This window comes from Arabidopsis thaliana (assembly GCF_000001735.4).
Source record: "Arabidopsis thaliana chromosome 1 sequence".
Classification (NCBI taxonomy): Eukaryota; Viridiplantae; Streptophyta; class Magnoliopsida; order Brassicales; family Brassicaceae; genus Arabidopsis; species Arabidopsis thaliana.
The window spans coordinates 27,711,689-27,736,514 of NC_003070.9; the positions used below are offsets into that span (position 1 = coordinate 27,711,689).

A 24,826-nucleotide genomic window follows, 5' to 3' on the forward strand; every position below is an offset into this window, starting at 1 on the left:
AACTATTCATTCGAACACAAGTAGCTCTTACAACATTTGTGTGCCAAAGGCCCAATAGAAGGCTTAGTTAAATCAGTCAGTCGTTACATAAATATGGTGAGAGAATTGAACGATTAGGGTTGACATTACACTATTAGGCCTTTATTTGGGCCTATTTAATGGGCTAGATTTGACCTTATGTTAATGGATATTTTGCTTACAGGGTTTGGTCCAGATCTGCAACAGACCTCTTCTGTCGTAAGAGGAAGATTGACAACTTTATTTTTTCCATGAAGGGTCATAAAAACGAGGCCCAATTTTGAAAACTTCGAAAGTACAATCAAAATAATGAAAATGTCTACATCCCAGTTTAGCAACGAAGGCAAGACCAGCCAAATAAGTTTCTACACATACAACACCAAGAGACCTCATGTTTGAAGACATACTATGTGTCTACAAGATTATCTTATTGTGCTGAAACCATAGACTGAAAGTCTGAAACATCGAAGGCTGGTTGATAGTTCTTATGAAAACTTTTGGACCGGATCGACATGGTGATCTAAGTTTTCGGAATTTTGTTTTTGGGATCAGTTTACCTGTGTTTTTCGGATATTTTTGAGTAAGTTTACTCTTTAAACTAGCACATAACTGTATCTCGATTTCTTTTGGGTTGGAGACTCAAAGTTCGAGACTCACAACTGTAGCACATGTAACTTGTTTATGGAAGTATAACAATATTAAATTTAAAACAAACAAAAATCATAATCTTTTTAGTAAACTAAAAATTGTCGAATTATATGTTTAAAACATCATTTTTTTAAGTGAAATTTGGTTTACATGATGACTCCCTTAAAAGAAATTGTTTAGCTAGGGTTCAGTTTCAATTATTCTGCCTAAAACCATTTCTTTATCAATCAAACTATAATAACAAAATTTGCTGTAGTTTACGTTCGATTTCAAATTATATGGCCAACTCCTACAGGTGATCCGAAAAGACATTCAATTTATTGATATGTGTTATTTTTATATCTTAATCTTAACTTTTATTAACTTTTAATGTTCTTCAAGTTTATAATCTTCATTGTGTAAAGACAGGAATCAAGTACTCGAGTTGACAAATGAATCGTATAAGTTAGTGAATATCTTTGGTCCTTTAAATCCGATCCGATCATCATTTTACATATATGACAGAAAACTATTTTCGCAATTAACTAAAGGACTGTGATTGTAGAACAGGATTTAGTTGTTAGATTAGATATGAGAATAATCATACAAAGATAGTCAGTGCATATGGCAGCAAAGATTGCAAAATTTAAAAGTCTCCAAAGAACCAAGGATCTTCTCATCTACCCGAGGCAGTTGCATAAACCCTAGTTTTTTACAAGAAAAACAAATAACACGCTAAACATTGCTTCGGAATCAAAATAATAACCATATAATTCTCAAATTATAGCGAATAATCCTTACCAAAAAGAAATTATAACGGAAAATTAAAGATGAATCCGAATAAATAATTGTTGAGTAGAAATAAAGAAAAATAAAAAATAGAGAAGGTGAAAGAAGATGTAGAGCTCCCTTCAATCCAAAGAAGAGTAAAAGCCATTAAAGGGCAAGTTAAAGCTCCTGAGATATGCAATCCATATAACCAAATCCTTTTTTACTTTACAAGGATTAGGGCTTATGGGATCCATAGCTTAGCAGCTTTTCTTTACCCTGCTCAACTCATGTTTGAACTTTAAGGAGCTCTACTTCCATCGTCAGATCAAGATCTATCGAAAAACAAAGTATCTTGTCAAATATATTATGGATCTGACATAAGCAAACTGTAAAGACCTTTAACTCTTCATAAAACAATGAGAAAGTTTTGATGAGAACGTGGATTAACAAAAACACCAAAAGAGGTAAATCTCTTACATTAGAGCTATGAAGGAGATATAAAGACAGAACAAAAGAGAGGAGGAACCCTAATTATTAACCCTAAACATACTTAGAGAGAAGGAAAGAGAGAGAGAGAAGAGGCCACGTCATGTTTTGGAAGAAATGATAGATAGAGAGTCGTAATTATAGTGGTTTAGATATTCGTGATAGAAGAATAAAAAGAAAAGAAAAAAAGGAACAGGTGGGTGCATCTGAAAAGACATGGGAAGGGTCTGACATTGTTTGTGTTAGATTCCCTACGCGTCACATGCGTCCTTCTCGGCTTTTGTGCTTCACTCTTTTTTTTTTTGGGTAAAGATAATAAAAATAACAATTATTATCGTTCCTGCCAACTACTAGTCCACTACATTTTTAAGATGTAACTTTGAAAATGAATTTGGCCGACCATTCTTTATTTCTTTTAGAAAATAATGTACAAGTGTTTCCGTTTGGTGACCTAATTCTAAATCATTTGTTAGCCCTAACAACTAGAAATTTCAACACGAAATAGTGAAATAGGTTGATGTACGGTCAGGATTATAAGTCTGATGATGTGGGCACGAAAGCAGGTAATTATTTCTCTGTCTGAGCAGAATCTATTGCTAGATTTATTACAACGAACTTGTCTTATTACCCTCACGAGTCTCGTCTCTTTCACAATTCAATGGCTTATTTTTAAGTGTGTTTTTTTATCCATCGTGTAAGTTTTTTTTTGAGTTGTTTAAATAAAAATTTGTATGATGAAAAATGTTCACTAGCAAAATACTTGACCCTGAAGTATCCTAAATTTTTCTGGTTCATACTCAAATGTTAGGCTTACTTTGTTTTCTTTGGTCACCTAAAAAAAAGTGGACTGATCAGCCTAATTATTTGTGCAAACTTTAATGATTGGGCTGCATCTCTTTCTTATGAGCCCATTATATGGGCCCAGAAGTTAACAGTTGCTTGTCTAACCTTCTCGGAATAGTTATTTGGGCCTTATATTTGGGCTTGATTCCACGCTTCATGAAACGGAAGTTAATCCGGTAGTGTTCTCCTGGTCCATGCTGCGGAAAATATGAGCAAGGTTAATTTGGCAACTTGTTGATGCAGCTTTTTATTTTCTTGGATTTTTTTTTTAATTTCTAAGTATGTTTAGGCAATGTTCCAATATTCATACAGCTAAAAAAATGTTAATATTCACAATCATCTTTTGTTTAACCACTAACTTATAACATTTTAAACCGAAGAATAATTGACGAGTCAATGTTGAGTAAACCGGAACAATTTTGCTTTTCATTTATAAACCTTTAAACGACGTCGTTACGATAGACGCTTCCAGCTTCGTTTTATTTCTAGCTTTAGAGCGTCTCTTTCCTTTTTCGTTTACTTTTCAATATTTTCCCCTAAAAATGTCGATTCCTTCTGTAATTGCTCTAACGGCTACTTTTTCTCCAGAGCATCATAAGATACCTCAACGTTAACGATAACAAATTAATTAAGATCAGTTTCGATCAATTGCTTGTGATCCGATTAGAGAGTTCCGGAGATGGAACAGCCGAAGAAAGTTGCTGATAGGTATCTAAAGCGAGAGGTTCTTGGTCAAGGTACTTATGGAGTCGTCTTCAAAGCTACTGATACAAAGGTGAAGATGATTCCTCTCTCAATTCTTCATATTTTTTGTCGATCCCATCGAAACTAGGGTTCCAATTCTGTCGTGTGTCTTTTGACGTGTCTCTTCCTGGGAACAATTTGGTTAAATCTGATAGCTCTTAGGTTTTAAATCAGCTAAAGTTTCGATCTTTACACTAATATGTGTTCTTAGAAGTCAAAGTTTGCATTTTTATGTTCTTAATGGATTTAAAGTGTGTAGTTTTTGTTTAAGTTTGTATAAGGAAGCTGATTTGTTTTGTTGTGGCAATTTGTAGAATGGAGAAACTGTAGCGATCAAGAAAATAAGACTTGGTAAAGAGAAAGAAGGTGTGAATGTAACAGCTCTTAGAGAAATCAAATTACTTAAAGAGCTTAAGCATCCACATATAATTGAGTTGATTGATGCGTTTCCTCACAAGGAGAATTTGCACATCGTGTTTGAGTTCATGGAGACTGATCTCGAAGCAGTTATCCGAGATCGTAATCTCTATCTTTCGCCTGGTGATGTCAAATCTTACCTCCAAATGATATTGAAAGGTCTTGAATATTGCCATGGCAAATGGGTTCTGCACAGGTACTATCATTGGAACTTAGAAGCAGAACTTGTTCTATCTCTAATAAGGTCTGTTTTGATTTAAACTTATGGATGATCATTCGTATTTGTTTCAGAGATATGAAGCCAAACAACTTGTTGATAGGACCCAATGGACAGCTGAAACTTGCAGATTTTGGGTTAGCACGTATATTTGGTAGCCCAGGTCGTAAGTTTACCCACCAGGTATGCTTTGTTTGTTGTGACAATGCTATTTATGTAGTAGTTCTGCTATCTTTCGTATCTTGATGTCCTTTAGCAATTTTCATAGGTGTTTGCTAGATGGTATAGAGCACCTGAACTTTTGTTTGGTGCAAAACAATATGATGGTGCAGTTGATGTTTGGGCTGCTGGCTGCATTTTTGCTGAACTTCTATTACGCAGACCATTTCTTCAGGTGAACCTCCATTTTGATTGTGTAGTAATCCAGTGCATCTGTCTACTTGTTTATCTAACTTACTTATTCCATTGCAGGGAAACAGTGATATTGATCAATTAAGCAAAATCTTTGCTGCCTTTGGGACTCCAAAAGCAGATCAGTGGCCTGACATGATCTGCCTTCCTGATTATGTAGAGTATCAATTTGTCCCTGCTCCTTCTTTACGTTCTTTACTCCCAACGGTTAGTGAGGATGCTTTAGATTTGTTGTCAAAGATGTTCACCTATGACCCCAAGTCTAGAATATCGATTCAGCAGGCTCTAAAACACAGGTACCTAAAAATCTCCCCTATGGATAATGCATAAGAACAGGTTATTTAGTTTTGTTCTCAAACCTTGATTTCTTTTTAAAGGTACTTCACATCTGCACCTTCACCTACTGACCCTTTAAAGCTCCCAAGACCAGTTTCCAAGCAAGATGCTAAGTCATCTGATAGTAAACTTGAAGCCATTAAAGTGCTGTCACCAGCACATAAGTTTAGAAGAGTGATGCCTGACCGAGGAAAGTCTGGTAATGGTTTCAAGGACCAGAGTGTTGATGTCATGAGACAAGCTAGCCATGATGGACAAGCACCAATGTCTTTAGATTTCACCATCTTAGCTGAGCGGCCACCAAACCGACCAACCATCACCAGGTAAAAACAATTGGTTTTATTACAGTCAGTTCTTGGTCAGCTTAAAAAATGAAAACTTTTGATGAATTCTTGATTTTTGGATTTGCAGTGCAGATAGATCTCATCTGAAGAGGAAACTTGATCTCGAGTTCCTATAGGATATCGCGTAACAGGCTTCTTCTTGACGTCGTTCTTCAGGTTCCTATAGCCTATAGGATCTCTCTTACTGGTTGGTTCCGTTCAGTAATTCCTGAAATTTTTCATATCACAACTAGTGATGACGAATAGTTTGAATCATTCTTTCTGTCTAAAATAAAGAATATAAAGCACAGATGATTAACTAATCATCATGTACACCCTTCATAGAAAAATCTCTGTTTTTGGCCTATGTTTAGAAGAGAGCTCTGATCCCAAACTCATTCTTCGTTCATTTCCAATTTAAAGTCCAGAATTTTTAGTATCGAACACGTTGGTGTATTACATATATGAATTTTTGATCTCATTACACTAATGCTCGATGAGAATGGAAACACATCCAAGGAATTTCAATAACTATGTAACAATGGTAAAGTTTTCTAAAGACCAATGTACGGCCACATCAATTAGAAATTCCCAATAAGTTCATATGGGCATACAAGAATAAAGCACTCATTAAGCTCATTTGCAACTGCTTTTTCCTCAGACGTTTATTGATCATTGGACGTCACCATCTTTGTCATCTGAAGATCCGACTCTGTTCGTAGCTTTCTTTGCCTAATCATGTAAAACAAGAAACAGAATCACATTATGGCAGAGTTATTATACATATAAAACTGAGCCGATCAGTTAAAAGGTTTTACCTCTTTATCCCAGTTTGTGAATATAGTGACTAAGGAAAGACACAACACTTGAACAGACAATGCTGTTACGATTCCCAGCCAAAGCCCCTACAATATGAAAATACCACAAAATAAAAGTTTCTATAAAACTAGTCTTGTGTTTGAACTTGAGAATGAGAAGGAGAGTTTAAGATTATTACCCGACCACCAATGTGGAAATGGAAACCAAGTAACAATCCTAATGGAACTCCAACAAGATAATATGATCCAAGATTCACACATGCTCCAATTTTCTGCCATCCACATCCTCTAGCAACCCCTGCAACCATAAATCAAAACTATTTGACCAGGATTCGAACCGGACATATATAAACAAGGAACCAAAGCCAATCTTCTATCATTCAAAACCTGAGAGTACGCATTGTAAGCCATCAAGGAAGTTTCCACATGCAACAATCGGTATCATTGATGCGGCATATGCGATGATTTTCGGGTCGCTGCTAAAAGCATGACCTAAGATCTTCCGAATCGACAACAAAACTGTTACAACCACAATTCCCTCGGCTACTGCTATGCCTACAATGACATATACAGCCAGTTTTGCCACTTGTGGATTCCCTGCTCCTAACTCGTTTGAGACCCTTATGCTGCAAGTTAACAGAAACACACAAAGTGAGATAGGTTGGTTTGATGAGATTTTTCTTTTTATGAGCTCTTGGATACATTTTGTTACTGACCTTGCAGCGCCACCAAGACCAACCGAAATCTGCCAGATTGTTAGGGAAGTATTTAGACTGAAAAGTTGCAGAAATGAGGTTGATCAAATATAAAGAAGAAGTACACAAACTCTGAGTACCATAAGACAAAGATAACCGAAATCTACCAGATTGAAAGCACCGAAGTTTCTAAAACCGGGTTAGGAAGAAGGCCTGAGGCAAGAACCAGAAGCTCGAAGGACCAAAGCTCCAAACTGTTTCAAACAGAATTTGATTAAAATGCAGATACTGGAACCTGAACAATGCAGCATTTTATGTTTGATGACTTACCAGACCATGACCGCTGAAGGAAAAGCAATTTTAGAGAAATCATAAAGTTCTTGAAAAGCCTCTTTCGAAAACCCGGTCCAACTATGCGAGCAAGAAGGCGAAAACTTGACATAACACGAGAGGAGAATGACGTTGAACCAGTAAGAGACCGAAATAGCAAGAGCAGCTCCTCTGTATCCTAAACCAGTCTTCAACACAAACAACCAACAGAGAAGCAAATGAAGACATGTAGTGATACCAGAGCAGACAAAGACAGGGAACACATTGTTCTGCGCTTGCAAGAACCTGTTGATACATTGAAGCAGTCCGTAGGCGAAGAGGCTCGGGATCATGTATTTAGCGTAGGAGCCAGCAACACTTGCAATGGACTTGTCTTGATGGACCAATACGAGAATCTGTTCTGTGTTAGCCCAAATGATTGAGAGAGGAACAGAGAGTATAAGAAGTACAAACATTGCTCTCTGCATTTGAATTCCCAATTTTCCATATAGTTTTGCTCCGTAAGCTTGGCCACATAGTGTCTCCAATGCACTTGCTGTTCCCAACTGTTTCACATACACACAAACTTTGAACAAAGTTACAAAACAGAGGATAACTAAGGTTATGTTATTGAATGCACTCTTTTTTTTTTTTTGACTGGATCGTGAGAGATGGGACGAAGAAACGTACGAGGAAGGTGAAGCCGGTAACGGAGGCAAAGGAGGTGGCGATAGAGGCGGCAGAGAGAGGAAGAGAGCCAAGATGGCCAACGAACATGACGGAGATGACTTGGAGAGAGTATTGAAGAAGGCTAACACCAATGAGTGGAGCAGAAAGCCATAGCTGCTTCTTCACCTCCTCCTTCACACGAATCATCGTCGTGTCTTTCTCTGTGATCAGAAGCGGAGGCGTCACACCATCTTCCATTTTCTCTCTGTTTCTCACAAAAAAATATGTCAAAAAAAAACTAAGAGAAATAGAATAACAACAAACTATCTCTCTCTTTGTTCCTAGTCTTTAGGGTTTGTGGAGCCGTCGTTGATATTTATGCATTTTTTAAGGAATGAAATCTTTTAATTATGTGGTAAATAGAAATTAATTTCTTTTCTACTTCCCCCTGAGGCAGATTATATTTTGTTTTATTAAATGACAACAACAATTGAAAGATGCTCACAATTCACAACCACGCATTTTTTTTTATATTCAAAGCTTCCGATTATATAGACAATGACGTGAGTGGCTCCTAGTTGCTCTTCTCTTATTCTATTCTCCATCGAGTCAGGAGACCACCTCAGACTCTGTCTCCGGTATTACTAGCAAAACTCTCCTTTAGCTTTCTTCACCAAAAGTTGTTATGATTACATAACCTATGAGGAGATTGGAAACTATGAGGAGAGGCACCATTATTGCTACATATTACAGAGATTAAGGCAATTTCCGAGAAAGTATTGAGGATTTTAGTACTAATGTACAGAAAGTTACAAAAGAGTGTGTTTACCAAGTGGGGAAAACTGAAGTTTCCAAAACAGGATTTTGGAAGTAAAGCCTGAGACTGAGAGGAAGACCATTTTCTTGTATGACCAAATCGTTATGATTCCATCAAGATATGATCAACATTAAAGATATGATATATACAAGAAGACATGAATCATATATGTGTACCACCAGTCTAACCAAACCATGAATGCAGATGGAAGACCAAAGAAACACCATAACGTTCTCAAGAGCCTCTGGGGAGAACCCGGTCCATGTTTTGGCGCAAGAAGGCGATAATTTAACGTAAATACTCAACAAGACAACATTAACCCAAAATGAAAGCGAAGTTGCTTGGGAAGCTTCTCTGATTCCCAAACCAGACTTCAACACCAAACCCCAACAAGCATGAACGTGAAGCAAAACCGGAACAGAGCATGAGAGGAAACACTCTGTTTTAGCTCGCAAAGAAAAGCACTTGAGAATCACGCACCCGATAAGGTCTGGGATCAAGAACACGATGTATGATCCAAAGGTTTAGGCAATGATCGCGTCTTGGTCAAGAAACACAAGAATGGATGATACATTGATCCATATAATGGATAATGGTAATTAAGCATAAAAGTACAAGAACTGCCGCGTTTCTTCTAGCCATTTCCCTCCACCGCCTCCACCGCAGGGACGTCTACGATTAACGGATTCGCCGGAGACTCATCAAAATTGGAATAGTGGTACGTAGTTGGCTAAATCGTAATCGTTTATGGCTTTTAAAGCAGTCACCAATCAAACAAAACCTTTGTATACGACGAATTTCACAACAGACATAGAAAAGGCCCACTGTAATAACCTTGTAAAGCCCAATAGAATTATTTAGTAAAGATTAGCGCGTTGTCATCACGCGCTGAATTTCCGCACAATGTGTAATTTCAATTGCAGATTTTTTTGGAGTCGCATAATTCTTCTTCAACCCCTAAAGATTTGAGATAATCTCTGAGGAGTTTCTCAGAGAAAAAATGCTTCAGCCAAGTCCTCCTCACTACTCTTCCTCTAGAGATGTCAGACATCATCATCATCATCATCATCATCATCATCATCTAGCTCTGAGTTCTAAAGCTAGGGTTTTTCCACTTTCACTTCCCTGTAACTTCTCCTCTAGGGTTTCTTTTAAGCTTCAACTTCACTGCGCCGCTTCTTCCTCTTCTTCAGTTTCTCCACCTCGATGCTCTAAACCTAACCCAAGCTCTCGAAAACGCAAATATGGCGGCGTAATCCCTTCCATTTTGCGTTCTCTTGACTCTTCCACTGATATTGAAACAACTCTAGCTTCTCTTTGTCTCAATTTAAGCCCTAAAGAACAAACTGTTCTTCTTAAAGAGCAGACTCGTTGGGAAAGAGTTCTTCGTGTGTTTCGATTTTTCCAGTCTCACCAAAGTTATGTTCCTAATGTGATTCATTACAACATTGTGTTAAGAGCTTTAGGGAGAGCGGGGAAATGGGATGAATTGAGGCTTTGTTGGATTGAGATGGCTCATAATGGTGTTTTGCCTACTAACAATACTTATGGTATGCTTGTTGATGTTTATGGTAAAGCTGGTCTTGTTAAGGAAGCTCTTCTTTGGATTAAGCATATGGGACAGAGAATGCATTTCCCTGATGAAGTCACTATGGCTACTGTTGTTAGAGTTTTCAAGAACTCCGGTGAGTTTGATCGTGCTGATAGGTTCTTTAAAGGTTGGTGCGCTGGAAAAGTTGATCTTGATTTGGATTCTATTGATGATTTTCCTAAGAATGGTTCAGCTCAATCTCCTGTGAACTTGAAGCAGTTCTTGTCGATGGAGCTTTTTAAGGTTGGTGCAAGGAATCCTATTGAGAAAAGTCTGCATTTTGCATCTGGTTCAGACTCTTCTCCGAGGAAGCCAAGGTTAACTTCCACCTTCAACACTCTGATTGATTTGTATGGAAAGGCAGGTCGTTTAAACGATGCTGCTAATCTCTTCTCGGAGATGTTGAAATCTGGAGTACCTATAGATACTGTAACGTTTAACACGATGATACATACTTGTGGAACTCATGGGCATTTGTCAGAGGCTGAATCCTTGTTGAAGAAGATGGAAGAGAAAGGGATATCCCCTGATACTAAGACATATAATATCCTTTTGTCTCTTCATGCTGATGCTGGGGACATTGAGGCAGCTCTTGAGTACTATAGGAAAATTAGGAAAGTAGGACTTTTTCCTGATACTGTAACTCATCGAGCTGTTCTTCATATCTTGTGTCAGCGGAAAATGGTTGCAGAAGTTGAAGCTGTGATAGCTGAGATGGACAGAAATAGCATTCGCATTGATGAGCACTCTGTTCCTGTTATTATGCAGATGTATGTCAATGAAGGTTTAGTCGTACAGGCAAAAGCTCTGTTTGAGAGGTTCCAGTTGGATTGTGTGCTTTCGTCAACGACACTTGCAGCAGTTATTGATGTCTATGCTGAAAAGGGACTGTGGGTTGAAGCGGAGACTGTGTTCTATGGGAAAAGAAACATGTCAGGCCAGAGGAATGATGTTTTGGAGTACAATGTCATGATCAAGGCTTATGGTAAGGCCAAACTTCATGAGAAAGCACTTTCTCTCTTCAAAGGGATGAAGAACCAAGGGACTTGGCCTGATGAGTGCACTTACAATTCCCTATTCCAGATGCTTGCTGGGGTTGATTTAGTGGACGAAGCCCAGCGGATCTTGGCTGAAATGCTGGATTCGGGCTGTAAACCTGGATGCAAGACCTATGCTGCTATGATAGCTAGCTATGTGCGGCTTGGCCTGTTGTCTGATGCAGTTGACCTGTACGAGGCAATGGAAAAAACAGGGGTGAAACCGAATGAAGTTGTTTATGGTTCCTTAATTAATGGGTTTGCTGAGAGTGGAATGGTCGAAGAAGCGATTCAATACTTTAGAATGATGGAAGAACATGGCGTTCAGTCCAATCATATCGTTCTGACTTCCCTTATCAAGGCTTATAGCAAAGTGGGGTGTCTTGAAGAAGCTAGGAGAGTGTATGACAAAATGAAGGATTCAGAAGGTGGCCCAGATGTTGCTGCATCAAACAGCATGCTAAGTCTGTGTGCAGATCTTGGCATAGTTTCTGAAGCAGAATCCATTTTCAATGCTCTCAGAGAAAAAGGCACATGTGATGTTATTTCGTTTGCAACAATGATGTACTTGTACAAGGGCATGGGCATGCTCGACGAGGCTATTGAAGTGGCTGAAGAAATGAGAGAGTCTGGTCTACTAAGTGACTGCACTTCATTTAATCAGGTTATGGCTTGCTACGCTGCTGATGGGCAGTTAAGTGAATGCTGTGAACTGTTTCATGAGATGTTAGTTGAAAGAAAGCTCTTGCTGGATTGGGGAACATTTAAAACGCTCTTCACGCTCTTGAAGAAAGGTGGGGTGCCAAGTGAAGCTGTGTCGCAGCTACAAACCGCATACAATGAAGCTAAACCACTGGCAACACCAGCAATCACTGCAACTCTGTTCTCAGCCATGGGTTTGTATGCATATGCGCTGGAATCATGCCAAGAGCTCACAAGTGGTGAAATTCCTCGCGAGCATTTTGCATACAACGCAGTGATATACACTTATAGTGCATCAGGAGACATTGACATGGCCCTAAAGGCATACATGAGAATGCAGGAAAAAGGTCTAGAACCAGATATTGTCACGCAAGCCTACCTTGTTGGGATATACGGGAAAGCGGGAATGGTGGAAGGTGTGAAGAGGGTACATAGCCGGCTGACGTTTGGGGAGCTTGAACCAAGCCAATCGTTGTTTAAAGCAGTTAGAGATGCTTATGTGAGTGCAAACAGACAGGACTTGGCTGATGTGGTGAAGAAAGAGATGAGCATTGCTTTTGAAGCTGAAAGGGAGTGTAGTTCAAGATCTGGAGAAGAAGAAGAAGACGATGAAGAGGAAAATTCTGAAGAAGACGAGGCATTTTGAAGTGTAGCCACAGATGTATGTAAGAAATATTGTAGAATATAGGATTTAGTGGAAATGGACTGTACAGTTTCACAGAAGCCAAAGGAAATATGCATACTTAAGCCTCAGATTGATCTCTGGTAAAGAAATGTGTATCTTAAAACTGTTATAGAAAGAAAAAAAAAGGTTCCACAGGGTCAAATCTATAAAAGCGAGCACCTTTGGCTATGGTTTTGGTAGAGGAATTAGCATACGCTCCTTACAACAATAGATTGATTTGCATCATCGGGTTGGTCTTCTGTTGGTTTTGGTCTCTGGATTGAACATCTTTCTCCTGTCTTGCTTGCTCTTATTTTCAATTGTATAGCATCAAAGCCCATGAAAAGAGCCAGATGTTCTGGAATTGATTCCAATTTGGAATCTTGTCAGTTACTGGTGATGAATATCAACATGGAAGATATGAAACAGAGTAGCCAGCAAATTCCTTCCATTCGGAACAAAGAGTCTCTCAGCTTCAGTCAAAGTATATCAGTTATTGATCTCAAGAAAGTAATAGTAGTGAGCAATGAAGATGATGATGGAGCTCTAGAGTTGAAGAACAGAGGAGTGGAACGAACCAGTGGAGAACTCTTGAAGACCACAGTGTCAATGTGTTTATTGTTGTCTTTGTCTTTCTCTAAAAGTTGTAAAAAAAAAGGGTGTGAAGCTAAAGCTAAATGGTATGTAAGCAATGTTTTGCAATTTTAAATTTACAAAATAACACTCGGAGTTTCTGAAAGTTTAATTTTGACCCATAATATTTGATATTTGAGGCATTGTCCTGGAATTAAAACCAAATTGAAACTCCTTCGCGTGTGTTTTCTGCTGCATTTTTACCTCTTAGCGTCTCCGGCGAAAACCCACTACGACTGAGTATGGCGCTCGAAATCGAAGCTCGAGAGTAAGATTTCGCTTTCTCTTACAAACCCTAGTTTTCGTTTAGTGTCACTGATATGAATTGTGCTCCAAGAACCATCGTTTACGAATGCTCAGATGGATCTTAGGTTACATGTTTGGAGAAAACATCTTGAATGTTGGTTTTTTTATATCCTCCATACTAAAGTTGTGGTTTTTAAATCTACCCATAATTTGTTTTAGCTTGGTTCTTCTAAAGCTAATTGCTTCTGAATATCTAGATTCCTCCGTAGCTATTCTTCGTTTAAATTAACGTCGTATACGAAAATTTGAGGGAGATCATCGTTAGAGTGTTTTGATTCTTTGCAATGCGTCTCGAGGAAAAATCCAATTTGTATAAATTTGAACTCTTGTTAATTCTCGGCTTGGATTGAAACCATTGACAGTATTATTAGCCATTTTGTTAGTAATATTGGATGGAGAACGTTTTGATGCTATATGTCAGCTTTGTGTAGATCTTCATCCCTAATAGCTCTCTATTGTGTTGAATGTCTCAGTGTAATAAAGATTATGCTTCAGTTCTGCAAAGAAAATTCCTTGAATCAGACATTCCAGACATTACAAAGCGAGTGTCAGGTTTCCTTGAATACAGTAGACAGCGTCGAGACGTTTATTTCTGATATTAATAGTGGAAGATGGGACTCGGTACTACCTCAAGTTTCCCAGCTTAAACTTCCCAGGAATAAACTTGAAGACCTTTATGAACAGGTTTGTTCTTTTACTCTGTGAAATGTAGAAGTGTATAAAAATAGTGATTGTCATTGTAAGTTTTGTTTATTTTCGGGGTGATTTTTTCAGATTGTATTGGAGATGATAGAACTTCGAGAGTTGGACACTGCCCGAGCTATTTTGAGACAAACTCAGGTGATGGGTGTCATGAAGCAGGAGCAAGCAGAAAGATATTTGCGGATGGAGCATCTTCTAGTCAGAAGCTATTTTGATCCGCATGAGGTATGGAAACTATATTATGCTCGACTATTCAATATCACGTTGGGTGTTGCTTTTGTTGTTGCTGTGTCACCTAAGCATGGTTGTCCGCAACTGTTCAACAGTTCAAACAATGTTGCTATATCTGTTATCTCTTGCATTTTCTGTACTCTACTTGCGACTTTTGATATCTTTCAAAATCTTAAGTAGAACCAGTGAGCGGTTAAACATGAAGTTGTTTCTAGATGAGGGTCTCAAAGTATAACACATGCTCGTATTTCTGAGTACAAAAGTATCTTTACATGTTACTAGCTCTTTTACATGTTGATGGATTTGACTTTTCTATCTGATTAGTCTTTTGAGGTGTATTGTCTCCTAGTCATTGTTCATGTTATGCACAAAGAGTGGCGTTTTTCATGTAATCATTTCCTTGTGATAATCATGGTTTGCTAATTTTACCTTTGTTTCTAAGGCTTATGGAGACTCAACTAAAGAAAGAAAACGGGCACAGATTGCTCAAGGTTGGCCATTTCTTCTTTATTTTCTACAATAACAATTTTCTTCAGTTATTGTATGATTAATTACCTGAAGGAACCAAGTGATGTTCTGGAATACTCTCTCTATTGCATGCTTAAATATTATTATGACATGAAAAGAAGTTATGACGAGAACTTATTTCCTGTTTAATGGTTATAGAGTTTTTGTTTTCTCTTGCTCAGTATGTACTCAAGGTTCACTAATTGTTTGTTCTCCTACTCGATCAGCTGTGGCTGCCGAGGTTACCGTGGTACCACCTTCACGGTTAATGGCTTTGATAGGTCAGGCTTTAAAGTGGCAACAACATCAAGGTGATTATCTAAGGAACTGTGGATGCTACCAAACAGTTCTGTCAAACTTCATCTCGTTTTCTTTTACTTTTTTGCCTACATTACTAATATATCAATGGAATCAACATATGTACCCTCTCTCATTTCCTAAAATTTACATACACTTGTGTCAGGCCTGCTCCCTCCAGGAACACAGTTTGACCTCTTTCGTGGGACGGCAGCTATGAAGCAAGATGTAGAAGACACACATCCTAATGTTCTTACTCATACCATAAAGGTTCATATTCACACTTTAATAGCTTCTTTAGCTTAGTGGTCTATGATCTGTTGCTCATGATTATTTTGGGTTTTCTCATCAGTTGAGTTCTTGTCTAATTTTCATATCTTTTTCCTTGTGCTGGTGCTGGTGCAGTTTGGTAAAAAGAGTCATGCAGAATGCGCTAGATTCTCACCAGATGGACAGTTTCTTGCATCTTCTTCTGTGGATGGTTTTATCGAGGTGAGTTGATCCGGAATCTGTATGTATGATAATACAAGTTATTAGTCTTTAAAATAATTCTGTGACTAGGATTGCTCAGACTTGAAAAGCATTACAGGTATGGGATTACATAAGTGGAAAGCTCAAGAAGGATTTGCAATATCAAGCTGATGTAAGCTCTCATGTCTTCTTTTCATTTTTTAATTCTAACTCAGTACGGGGTCAGATGAGCTGTTAGTACATTTTAATCAAATGAAAATAATCCTTACTGCATCTGATTATTGAACGTGTGACAAGTCTGTGAGAATGATATGGTGGATTACTTTTTGCTTTTTATTCCAAAAATGTCGCCCATGAGATTCCTGAAGCACCAAGTATATGGTGGATTACTGTTATCTTTGAATTTTAATTTTTTCTCCAATGTAACTCCTAAAGCACCAAGTATCTCGTCTGAGACTTCCTGGTATACAAAATATCAGTTTTGGATAAAGAGTTCCCATTCCATCCTCTTTACTTACTATGATTAATTTCTGACAGGAATCTTTCATGATGCATGATGATCCTGTCCTCTGCATAGACTTTAGCAGAGATTCAGAGATGCTTGCATCTGGGTCACAAGATGGAAAGATTAAAGTAAGTTCCAGCTGCATATGTTTCCTTAAAGTTGAATTTTTTGTCTGAAGATAGACTATTGCGGCAGTTTGGTAGATATATCTTCTTCCTCTCATTGGTCCCATATGTATTCTGATTGAATACAAATAGAAAAACTAGACTTAGATGCATGTCACTTTTGCAGATCTGGCGTATAAGGACTGGTGTATGCATACGTCGTTTTGATGCACATTCCCAAGGAGTTACAAGTCTTTCCTTCTCTCGGGATGGAAGCCAATTACTGAGTACCTCCTTTGACCAAACTGCAAGGTTTTATTAGTTATATCTTTATTTTTTTATTTTGTACTTGCGATATGAATCTCGTCCTATCAAAAACTTGAGGCTTTATATTTCTTTGATGGTAGAATATTCTTTTAACTTTTGATTGCATCTTTTTTCTTCTTGTTTTTGTTAATATTTTCCTTTTCATTTGGTAGTTATGTAAGTTTATTGGTAGAGCTTCTAGTCGAATATAATATCAAATTCTTATTATATATTTTGCTTTATTTTATGCAGAATCCATGGTTTGAAATCTGGGAAATTGTTGAAAGAATTTCGTGGTCACACATCTTATGTAAATCATGCCATCTTTACAAGTGATGGAAGCCGTATTATCACTGCCTCCAGTGATTGTACAGTAAAGGTAAATTCTTCGGCTTTGGCTGTCAGCAGTATCATTGTTTCTCATTTGGACTCTCTGCCCCTTCTGCCGTGTAATAACAGTCTTGTTTCCTTGCACAGGTCTGGGATTCTAAGACGACAGATTGTCTACAAACATTCAAGCCGCCACCTCCGTTAAGGGTATCTTTTCTTATACAGATTTATGTACATCTTGTAATACTTTTTCTGATCTTCTGTGGCAAACTCTTTGGTTACCAAGTCTGAATTTTGAAATATAGGGAACTGATGCATCAGTCAACTCTATTCACTTGTTCCCCAAAAACACAGAACACATTGTTGTGTGCAACAAGACATCATCTATATACATTATGACACTCCAAGGACAGGTAAATTTCCAGCAACGGTCTCCTGCAAATCAGTGTCATTGTCATGCCAAAACTAAGATTGTTCACATGCTTCTATATTGGAATCCTTTTGCAGGTTGTGAAGAGTTTCTCATCCGGTAATAGGGAAGGAGGAGATTTTGTAGCAGCATGTGTATCTACAAAAGGAGATTGGATATACTGCATCGGCGAAGACAAGTAACACTCTAACCTCCTATATCTATCGTTTTATTTTTGGATAAGTTCCACGAGTTTGATTTCAAAGGATAATCTTATGGTTCCTTTCTTTTCGGGTTTCATCTTCTGCCTTTGATGTTCGTAATGGTGTTTGCACCTACAGGAAACTGTACTGCTTCAACTATCAATCTGGTGGACTTGAGCATTTCATGATGGTAAGTTTATATCCGTAACAGACATGCTCCAAAAGATTTTGGATGTTGGAAATTTGAAAGTTGCATTTGAGACAAACACATAACAGTAACTCACTAGAGTAATGAAGTCCCTTGTGTGTTATAATGTTTGATTCATCTGTTCTCCATTTTAGAGCTCAGATTATCATCCTCTCTCTCTCTCTCTTAATACTTATCTTAGTTGTCTTTTATTAGACCTGGTTTCTGAATAGTTTATGCTTATGACAGGTGCATGAGAAGGATGTGATTGGTATAACACACCACCCGCATAGAAACCTCCTTGCTACCTATAGTGAAGATTGCACTATGAAGTTATGGAAGCCCTGAGTTTTCTCATCATCAAGTCTTGTTTTCTGTATGATTAGTCTGTCTTTATTTGATTTGCACTCTTCTCGGGTTAGAACTAGTGTAATGTGAAACCATCTTTGCAAAGATCTCAGCCATTTTGGGAACACTACCCACAGACTCTAAAACCAGCATTTCAGATTTTAAGACCGTTTCACCTGGCCTTGAGCCTTGTAGTAGTTTATTTAACAACGTGTCTCCTTCCTCTTTGACCTTCCCAGCCAGTCAACTCCCATATACTTTTTAGTCTTAGGAAAGAATAAAGTCAAGCTCAAAAATATATAAAAAAAAATGAAAACTTGGGAAGTTCAAAAGAAACAAATAATGATTCTCTTAACTTGATGAATTACTCACAGGTAAATTTACAAATGATGATACGCTAACTGCTTTCCCTAGAGACCATTACAACGGGCAAAGCAGTTCTTCTGGCAACTTATTCAAAAGGAAAATTGTTTCTCTTAACAAATCTAAGAAAATATTATAAGAAAAAAAGAGGAAGAATATAAGATCAGAAGAAATGAAGAAGAGAAAGTAACTGTACTAGCCAGACTATTGCCATGTCCTTTTGAACCTACAAAAATAACAGTAAAACAAAATACATCAAATCTATAAACTAAGATCAAATATATGAGATGGTGTTGTGTAATAAAAAAAAAACTTACTATGTAATCTCCCAAAAAAAATGGCAAGACACTAAGCTCCAAACCATGAGAAATCATCACCAAAACCACCATAGTCAAAGTCCAAGTCAGTCAATGGAGACAGAATGCCACTCTGATACTGAGGCAACTCACTCCCTGTTACACCGTCTTCATTTCCGAGTAAACCAAGGGGTTGAAGTACTCCTCCTGGGGCCTCCTCGAACCCACTGTTGTGAGGTGGTGCTTGTGTATTCATTTCTATCTGTGTATGGAGAATGTCGTCTTCCTGGTTATGTACAAACACTGCAGAGGGATTGTAGAAGTTGTACCCTGACCCAAATTGAAGCTCTTGGTTAGGGTTTGGTCCATAAAGCATTGGCCTTTCGTCTACAGGCATCATAGTTTGTTCATTAACAAGTGGAAGATAAGTATAGTTGTTATTGAACTCAGGAACCACTAGTTCCAGACCATTATCCTCTGGTCCTAAGGCAATATTTGGGTCGACAACATCGTCCTCTTGATGAGTACCGTTGATGTTATATTCTAGCAGAGGGGCATCAACATGATTCATATCAGGTAAGATGTTTCTTTGTTGAGCTTCAGGTTGTTCTTCCTCTTGTCGATTGACAGTTCCGGATCTAATTCGAGGTCTTTTCCTTCTGCGATGTTTCTCTGCTTTATCTTGATCTCTTACTGAATGTGAGATGGCTGTTGGTTGTTCTTTTTGAATCTGATTTCTTCTACTGTCTTTAGATGAAACTGAACCTGAAGCTTCCTCTGTCCCATCAACATCATAGTCACTGTCACTGTTGACCACAGGTTTCCTCCTGTCAGCGTTATTACCCCTACGATGTGTCTCAGTCACATTGGAGTTTCCATTGTCACTGCTAGGCTGCTGAATCAAAGATTCCTCTTGGTTCAAAACCGCCAACCAAATCGCACTCTCTTTAGCTGTCATCTTGTCCTGTAAACATTTCGACTGACGAACATGCCTCTTAATCTTTGCAATATCAGGTAACATATGATTGATCACTGCCGTTAAAACTCCAACCTTCCACATCTTCTTGAGATCATGAGGTTTTCGGTAAGGAGGACTCTGGCTTTTAGGCAGACCGAGTTTCACCCACCATTCTTCATTCCCCGTTGGCCACCAAGGCGGAGGCGTCCCTTTCTCCAACGGATACTTCCTTTGAGGAGGATCACAATGTTGCATCAAAGAAGATAACAAAGACCCTAAAGTAGCATCTTGCAAATCCTGGAGAACAAACTGTGAATTCCTATTCCCATCAGATTTCCCAAACGCTAAACACTCCTCTTCGTATTTAGCAATAGCAGCAGGACCGTTCTTATCAAACTTCACTTTCTCTTTCCACCAAGCTCTTATATTGTCAGAGGAACCACTCACAGGCTTGCCCTTTTCCGGTATTATACCATAGACAAACCCGCGAACTTTGCAGACTTCCATAAGCTTCAACATGTACTTAAGGATACCATCTTGAGCTCTAGACATTTTCTTCCTCTGAGCTTGATCAGAGATTTTCTTAGGTGTCTCCTTCGTTTGAGCTCCTTGAGAGCCAGCTTTTTGTCGCTCTTTGATTCTTTTAAGCCTGACACGATCTTTCCACATCCGTCTCTCAAGGTCGTCAGCATCAATCTCTTCATCACTCACATCAATCTCAGCAACATTATCACTAGCTAAATCATCAGGCTCATTCTCCATCCTATCCACAATAAGCAAACTCTCAAAAATTAACAGCTTTCTAAAGTTTTTGATTTGATAAACAAAACAAAATCCATATATATCATTATCTTATGTTGTCAATACAGAGGAAAACCCAAGTATTCATTGATTCATCAGCTGATTGAGATTGAACTAATGATTCATATAAACCCTAAATTCACAAGCATGAAAGGGAAATTAATGAAATTGAATCAAATGTTCTTCACCTGATGTCTGCTACGGACATAGCAAGATCGCCCATTTAAACAAAATCAATCAAAAACCTTTAACAACGATAATCTGAAGCGCCGAAATTAAAGAAATTTAGGGTTTTTATTCTTTCTCCTGTCGTTCTCAGGGGAAGAAGAGAGTAAAAAATGGCTGCGAATTGTGGAGAGGCAAAGTTTTGATTTAGTCGGACCAAAGCCAAAGTATTGTTGTGGCAATAACCCAACCCCCAAAGGCCAAATTTTTTTTTTTTTTTTTGTTGTTGCAAAAACCAAGTTGTTTTCTTCGGTTTCTGTTTTTTTTTTTCTTTAATGTAAAAAAATATTTTGTTACTTTATATCTGTTGTCGAGTCAATCTCTCTTTCTGTCTCTCGTTTTTTTTTTCTCAACACGGATTTTTATTGGCTCAACAAATAGAATAATAGTATTTATTTTGAGTAATTAGTTACGAGGAATACCAATGAAGTTTATTGTATTTAACTGTCCGGATTAGTAAAAAAAACTCAATTTTGCCATTAACCTATTCTTTTCCCCATAAATTAAAGTCTTTTGGGTTTTAATTTGGCTTTAAATAAAAAGCACATTTTCTTAACTTTTTTGGGTTTAAAATTTGCATAATGCTAAATGCTAACGTATACCACTCAATAGCAAATTGTTGTCCTACATAGTGCTAAATGCTATAACTCAAGCAAACTGTTCATCAAGTCACTTGACTTCTATCAAAACATGATGCATATGGCAGATAGCACATAGGTAAACATAATTAAAATTATTTTGAATAAATTTCTATTCTAAACTTTTAATTAGACACACATTTATATTTTTGTAATGTTTTTTATGTTTATTTTACAAACACACTATTCATTTTGAATGTTTTAATCCAATTATTGTAAGCAATCTCAAAACAAGAATAGTTTCATGCTCATTAAGAGATTAAGAGAAATATAAAGATAAAATTTGATAGCTCATGAATGAGTTTTATTGTCCAAGGAAAGAAAAGAACTTTAGATTGTCACCAAAATTAGTAAGACTTTGATGCAATCATAAAATGGGAAAAAAAGGAGAGTAGCCTCTTTGACAACTCTCTGAGTTAATCACATTAATTCACACTATAAATATAAGAGATTACTTGTTTAGATAACCTAATTACATGGGCTTCTAGACAATGATAAGCCTTTGAACTATAAACCATATGAATTAAACCTTTTTTATGGACCCTCTAATAATTATTACGTTCAACTTTACTCATTTATCCTAGTCATTTTCCACATCCGATCCAACTTAAAAATAATGGTATCATTTTTCTGAACCACCAGTGTATAAAGGAGAAGGAAAAAAAGTTAACTGATGAATTAGAAAGTTGCAGCATCATTGGGACCAGTTTTGCATTTACGGCCAAGAGCTACCCACACGACCACCACTACGATTTTCATGTACTGCTAGTATTGATTTATTAGTAGTTTAATACAGCTCATTTAGTCACTTGTTAAAAAATATTATACTAATCTTAGTATGTTAATCTACACTTAACGTGCCTTCAATACAATAAAAAGAATATAATTGGATACCAAAAATTAGAGAAATGGACCCAGTGGCTATTAACTTCTCACACTGGAGAGAGAGTGACATCAAACTACAAACCAATTTTATTTTATTTTTTTTCCAAAACGGAACTGAAAGTTGTTTGAAAATCCCTCATTGGCTCTTCTTCTACATTTATATTTCTTTTACTATACAATATCTTAGCTCTCTGATACAACTATTAAATGCTTAATATATGAATAATACGTGGTTTAGAGTAACTAACAAACGTAAATAAAATAACAATATTTCTCCCTACTCGTGGCAACATAAGCTGAACAGAGCCAAGTACAAACAAGTTGACTTTCTGCTACAAACTTTGACTATCCCGACAAGAAAAAACCTTAAGATTGATCAGGAAGGATCTCATCGGTTCTTCTATCTTGTCTCTGACCATTCTTCTTCTTCTTCTTCTCAACAACACTTCTGATAATTTAACATTGCATCTCCTACTCATTCTCATCGTCTTCGTCTTCAATCTTCTACACGAATGTCGCAGTGAAATTTTTTGACTCTTTCAGCTTCTTCTCGCCATCTCTAATGGCGATCCCTTCCTTCCTCTCTCCAAATTTACACTTTTACCCTTCTACCAAACTCGTTCCGAGTCGACTCACTCTTTCCTCATCCTCCTTCGTTTGTTGTTTATCAGTAGACCGCCAAATTAACCATTCCTCCGTCTCCAACGAAACCTCCGGCTTACGAGTTGTCATATCCGCCGGAGGCACCGCCGGACACATCTCTTCAGCCTTAGCGATCGGAGACGAGCTAAAATCAGCCGACCCACTTGCTCGAATCCTCTTCATCGGATTCCCAAACAGTATGGAGAGCACGACGGTTCCATCCGCCGGATTCGATTTCTCAACAATCTCCACCGTCGGATCATCATCGTCCCGACCATTCCTCTGTTTCACCTCTTTCCTCAAATTCCCTCTCCGCTTGATCCAATCCACCTTCGAATCCTACAAAATCCTCCGCGAACTAAAACCACAAATCGTCATCGGCACCGGAGGACACGCCTCTTTTCCGGTCTGTTTCGCCGCCGTGATCTCAAGAACTAAATTCGTAATCCAAGAACAAGATTCAATCCCTGGAACCACTAACTGGATTCTGTCTTTCTTCGCCGATACAATCTTCGCTCCTTTCAACTGTACAGTCACTAACCTCCCCAAACGAGTCGCCGCGAAGTGTGTCGTCTACGGGAACCCGATAAGACAAACGCTTAGACGATACTCGTCGAAAGGAGCGGCGCGTGTGAGCTTCTTCGGACAGTGGGCTGGAGCTGTGTCGGAACCGAAAGTTGTGCTTTTGCTTGGTGGGTCTTTAGGAGCCAATGCCATTAACATAGCTTTGCTTAACTGTTACTCGCAGTTGTTGTCTGAACATGAGAACTGGTTCTTTGTTTGGCAAACTGGTGTTGAAGCTTTTGATGAAATGGATAGTCTTGTTAGAAGTCATCCTCGTCTCTTTCTATCTCCGTGAGTTATACAACAACATTTTTAACTGTTTAGCTGCTTTTGTATTGACTAATAACTCAAAATGTGTTTTATTATGTGGTATAAGGTTTTTGAGGTCGATAGGTGTGGCGTATGCGGCTGCAGATTTGGTTATCTCGAGAGCTGGTGCAATGACTTGCTCAGAGATTATGGCTTTAGGCAAACCTTCTATTCTGGTATTTGAAATCTATAAGCTGATTCATCGAATTTGCTAATGGAGTGTGTTGTTTCTTGTTTTAAAACATTGAATGTTCTTTTGTTTTGTTTTTTAAGATACCATCACCGCATAGCGATGAAGGGGATCAAGTAAGGAATGCTTCTTTAATGGCGGACATTGTTGGATCAAAGTTAATAACAGAAGAGGAGCTAGATACGATCACTCTTAGAGCTGCCATGGAAGATATTCTAGGTGACTAAAAACTCTACAAAGTAGAAAACACTCACAAATTTCAACTCTCATTATCTCATTGAGTTGGTTCCAAATGATAGGGAATGAAGAACTGATGATGGAAATGAGCGAGCGGGCATTCAAAGCTGCGAAAGCGGACGCTGCATCAGATGTTGCTAAACACATTATTTCTATTATCAAATCCAAAGATAAGTAGGTATGTTGTATGAACCGTGTTACAGATTACACTAGTGTTGTGAAACAAAGTATGTGTATGATTGATGAGCCTCTTAGTAGATTTTGAGGAAACATTCTTGATTGTGTTGGCTAATTTGGCCTAGCAATAGAGAGTGAATAAAAAAAAATCCTTATATTTGGAAATAGTTGCGTTTCTTCTTCCTGTTATCTTTACTACTTGTATATGAATCAAAACTGATCCTTTGCATCTTCTTCTTAACTCAATTATCTATCCGAGTCCGGAACCTTCTCAGCTACGCAGAGTCTCTCTTGAGAATGTAACTGGATCAGTGTATGTAAATGAAGTTAAGCTATTTTAACACCTAGATCAACAACCCAAACATTGCGTATAAGTTATCTATTTCGTGGACAGTTATATAAACAAAATGTTAGTTAAGTACACGCTTTGGAATCGTAAAGATATTTTATATTTTGGATAAAATTGCACCGACATTTTATCCAATTTCACTAATTTAAGTCATTTTT

At 37.8% G+C, this 24,826-nt stretch overlaps 6 protein-coding genes, 1 long non-coding RNA gene and 2 other non-coding genes across 10 annotated transcripts; 5 read left to right on the forward strand and 4 right to left on the reverse strand.

Moving 5' to 3' along the window:
- Positions 1-265: 265 nt before the first annotated feature.
- On the forward strand, positions 266-770 carry AT1G09865. Its single transcript, NR_143539.1, has one exon. It is a non-coding gene; the product is annotated as an uncharacterized misc_RNA (transcript).
- Positions 771-1,544: 774 nt separating this feature from the next.
- Positions 1,545-1,728, reverse strand: MIR159a. Its single transcript, NR_139941.1, has one exon. It is a non-coding gene; the product is annotated as a microRNA ath-MIR159a precursor (primary transcript).
- A 1,493-nt stretch (positions 1,729-3,221) lies between these two features.
- On the forward strand, positions 3,222-5,732 carry CDKD1;1 (cyclin-dependent kinase D1;1). Its single transcript, NM_106028.4, has 7 exons — positions 3,222-3,520; positions 3,804-4,102; positions 4,198-4,306; positions 4,392-4,517; positions 4,595-4,830; positions 4,912-5,193; positions 5,282-5,732. The coding sequence occupies exons 1-7, from the start codon at positions 3,425-3,427 to the stop codon at positions 5,328-5,330; spliced, it is 1,197 nt and encodes a 398-aa protein (NP_177510.1). The 5' UTR covers positions 3,222-3,424; the 3' UTR covers positions 5,331-5,732.
- On the reverse strand, positions 5,692-8,053 carry AT1G73700 (MATE efflux family protein). Its single transcript, NM_106029.2, has 8 exons — positions 7,706-8,053; positions 7,037-7,581; positions 6,874-6,960; positions 6,728-6,784; positions 6,399-6,637; positions 6,191-6,309; positions 6,012-6,098; positions 5,692-5,925 (listed from the first exon to the last, which is right to left on the reverse strand). Exons 1-8 carry the CDS (start codon positions 7,940-7,942, stop codon positions 5,866-5,868), a joined length of 1,431 nt encoding a protein of 476 aa, NP_177511.1. The 5' UTR covers positions 7,943-8,053; the 3' UTR covers positions 5,692-5,865.
- Positions 8,054-8,561: 508 nt separating this feature from the next.
- On the reverse strand, positions 8,562-9,010 carry AT1G09407. Its single transcript, NR_139619.1, has one exon. It is a non-coding gene; the product is annotated as an other RNA (long non-coding RNA).
- Positions 9,011-9,501: 491 nt separating this feature from the next.
- AT1G73710 (Pentatricopeptide repeat (PPR) superfamily protein) lies at positions 9,502-13,266 on the forward strand (the record flags this gene model as incomplete). Its single annotated transcript, NM_106030.2, has 1 exon — positions 9,502-13,266. One exon carries the CDS (start codon positions 9,502-9,504, stop codon positions 12,475-12,477), a length of 2,976 nt encoding a protein of 991 aa, NP_177512.1. The 3' UTR covers positions 12,478-13,266.
- A 36-nt stretch (positions 13,267-13,302) lies between these two features.
- Positions 13,303-18,343, forward strand: SMU1 (transducin family protein / WD-40 repeat family protein). The gene is made up of 16 exons (NM_106031.4): positions 13,303-13,396; positions 13,908-14,118; positions 14,209-14,361; positions 14,810-14,858; positions 15,102-15,185; positions 15,338-15,441; positions 15,577-15,663; positions 15,761-15,814; positions 16,180-16,275; positions 16,439-16,563; positions 16,810-16,936; positions 17,035-17,094; positions 17,193-17,300; positions 17,395-17,495; positions 17,638-17,689; positions 17,936-18,343. The coding sequence occupies exons 1-16, from the start codon at positions 13,371-13,373 to the stop codon at positions 18,032-18,034; spliced, it is 1,536 nt and encodes a 511-aa protein (NP_177513.2). The 5' UTR covers positions 13,303-13,370; the 3' UTR covers positions 18,035-18,343.
- EIL3 (ETHYLENE-INSENSITIVE3-like 3) lies at positions 18,343-20,995 on the reverse strand. Of its 2 annotated transcripts, NM_106032.5 has the most exons (3): positions 20,641-20,995; positions 18,715-20,414; positions 18,343-18,623 (listed from the first exon to the last, which is right to left on the reverse strand). In NM_106032.5, exons 1-2 carry the CDS (start codon positions 20,673-20,675, stop codon positions 18,746-18,748), a joined length of 1,704 nt encoding a protein of 567 aa, NP_177514.1. In that variant the 5' UTR covers positions 20,676-20,995; the 3' UTR covers positions 18,343-18,623; positions 18,715-18,745. The 2 variants fall into 2 exon arrangements, with proteins under 2 accessions (NP_177514.1, NP_001322105.1); NM_001334601.1 differs by lacking the exon at positions 20,641-20,995 and having other exon boundaries at positions 18,715-20,585.
- A 1,340-nt stretch (positions 20,996-22,335) lies between these two features.
- AT1G73740 (UDP-Glycosyltransferase superfamily protein) lies at positions 22,336-24,675 on the forward strand. The gene is made up of 4 exons (NM_106033.4): positions 22,336-23,697; positions 23,783-23,891; positions 23,989-24,124; positions 24,205-24,675. The coding sequence occupies exons 1-4, from the start codon at positions 22,763-22,765 to the stop codon at positions 24,318-24,320; spliced, it is 1,296 nt and encodes a 431-aa protein (NP_177515.1). The 5' UTR covers positions 22,336-22,762; the 3' UTR covers positions 24,321-24,675.
- The last annotated feature ends 151 nt before the right edge of the window (positions 24,676-24,826 follow it).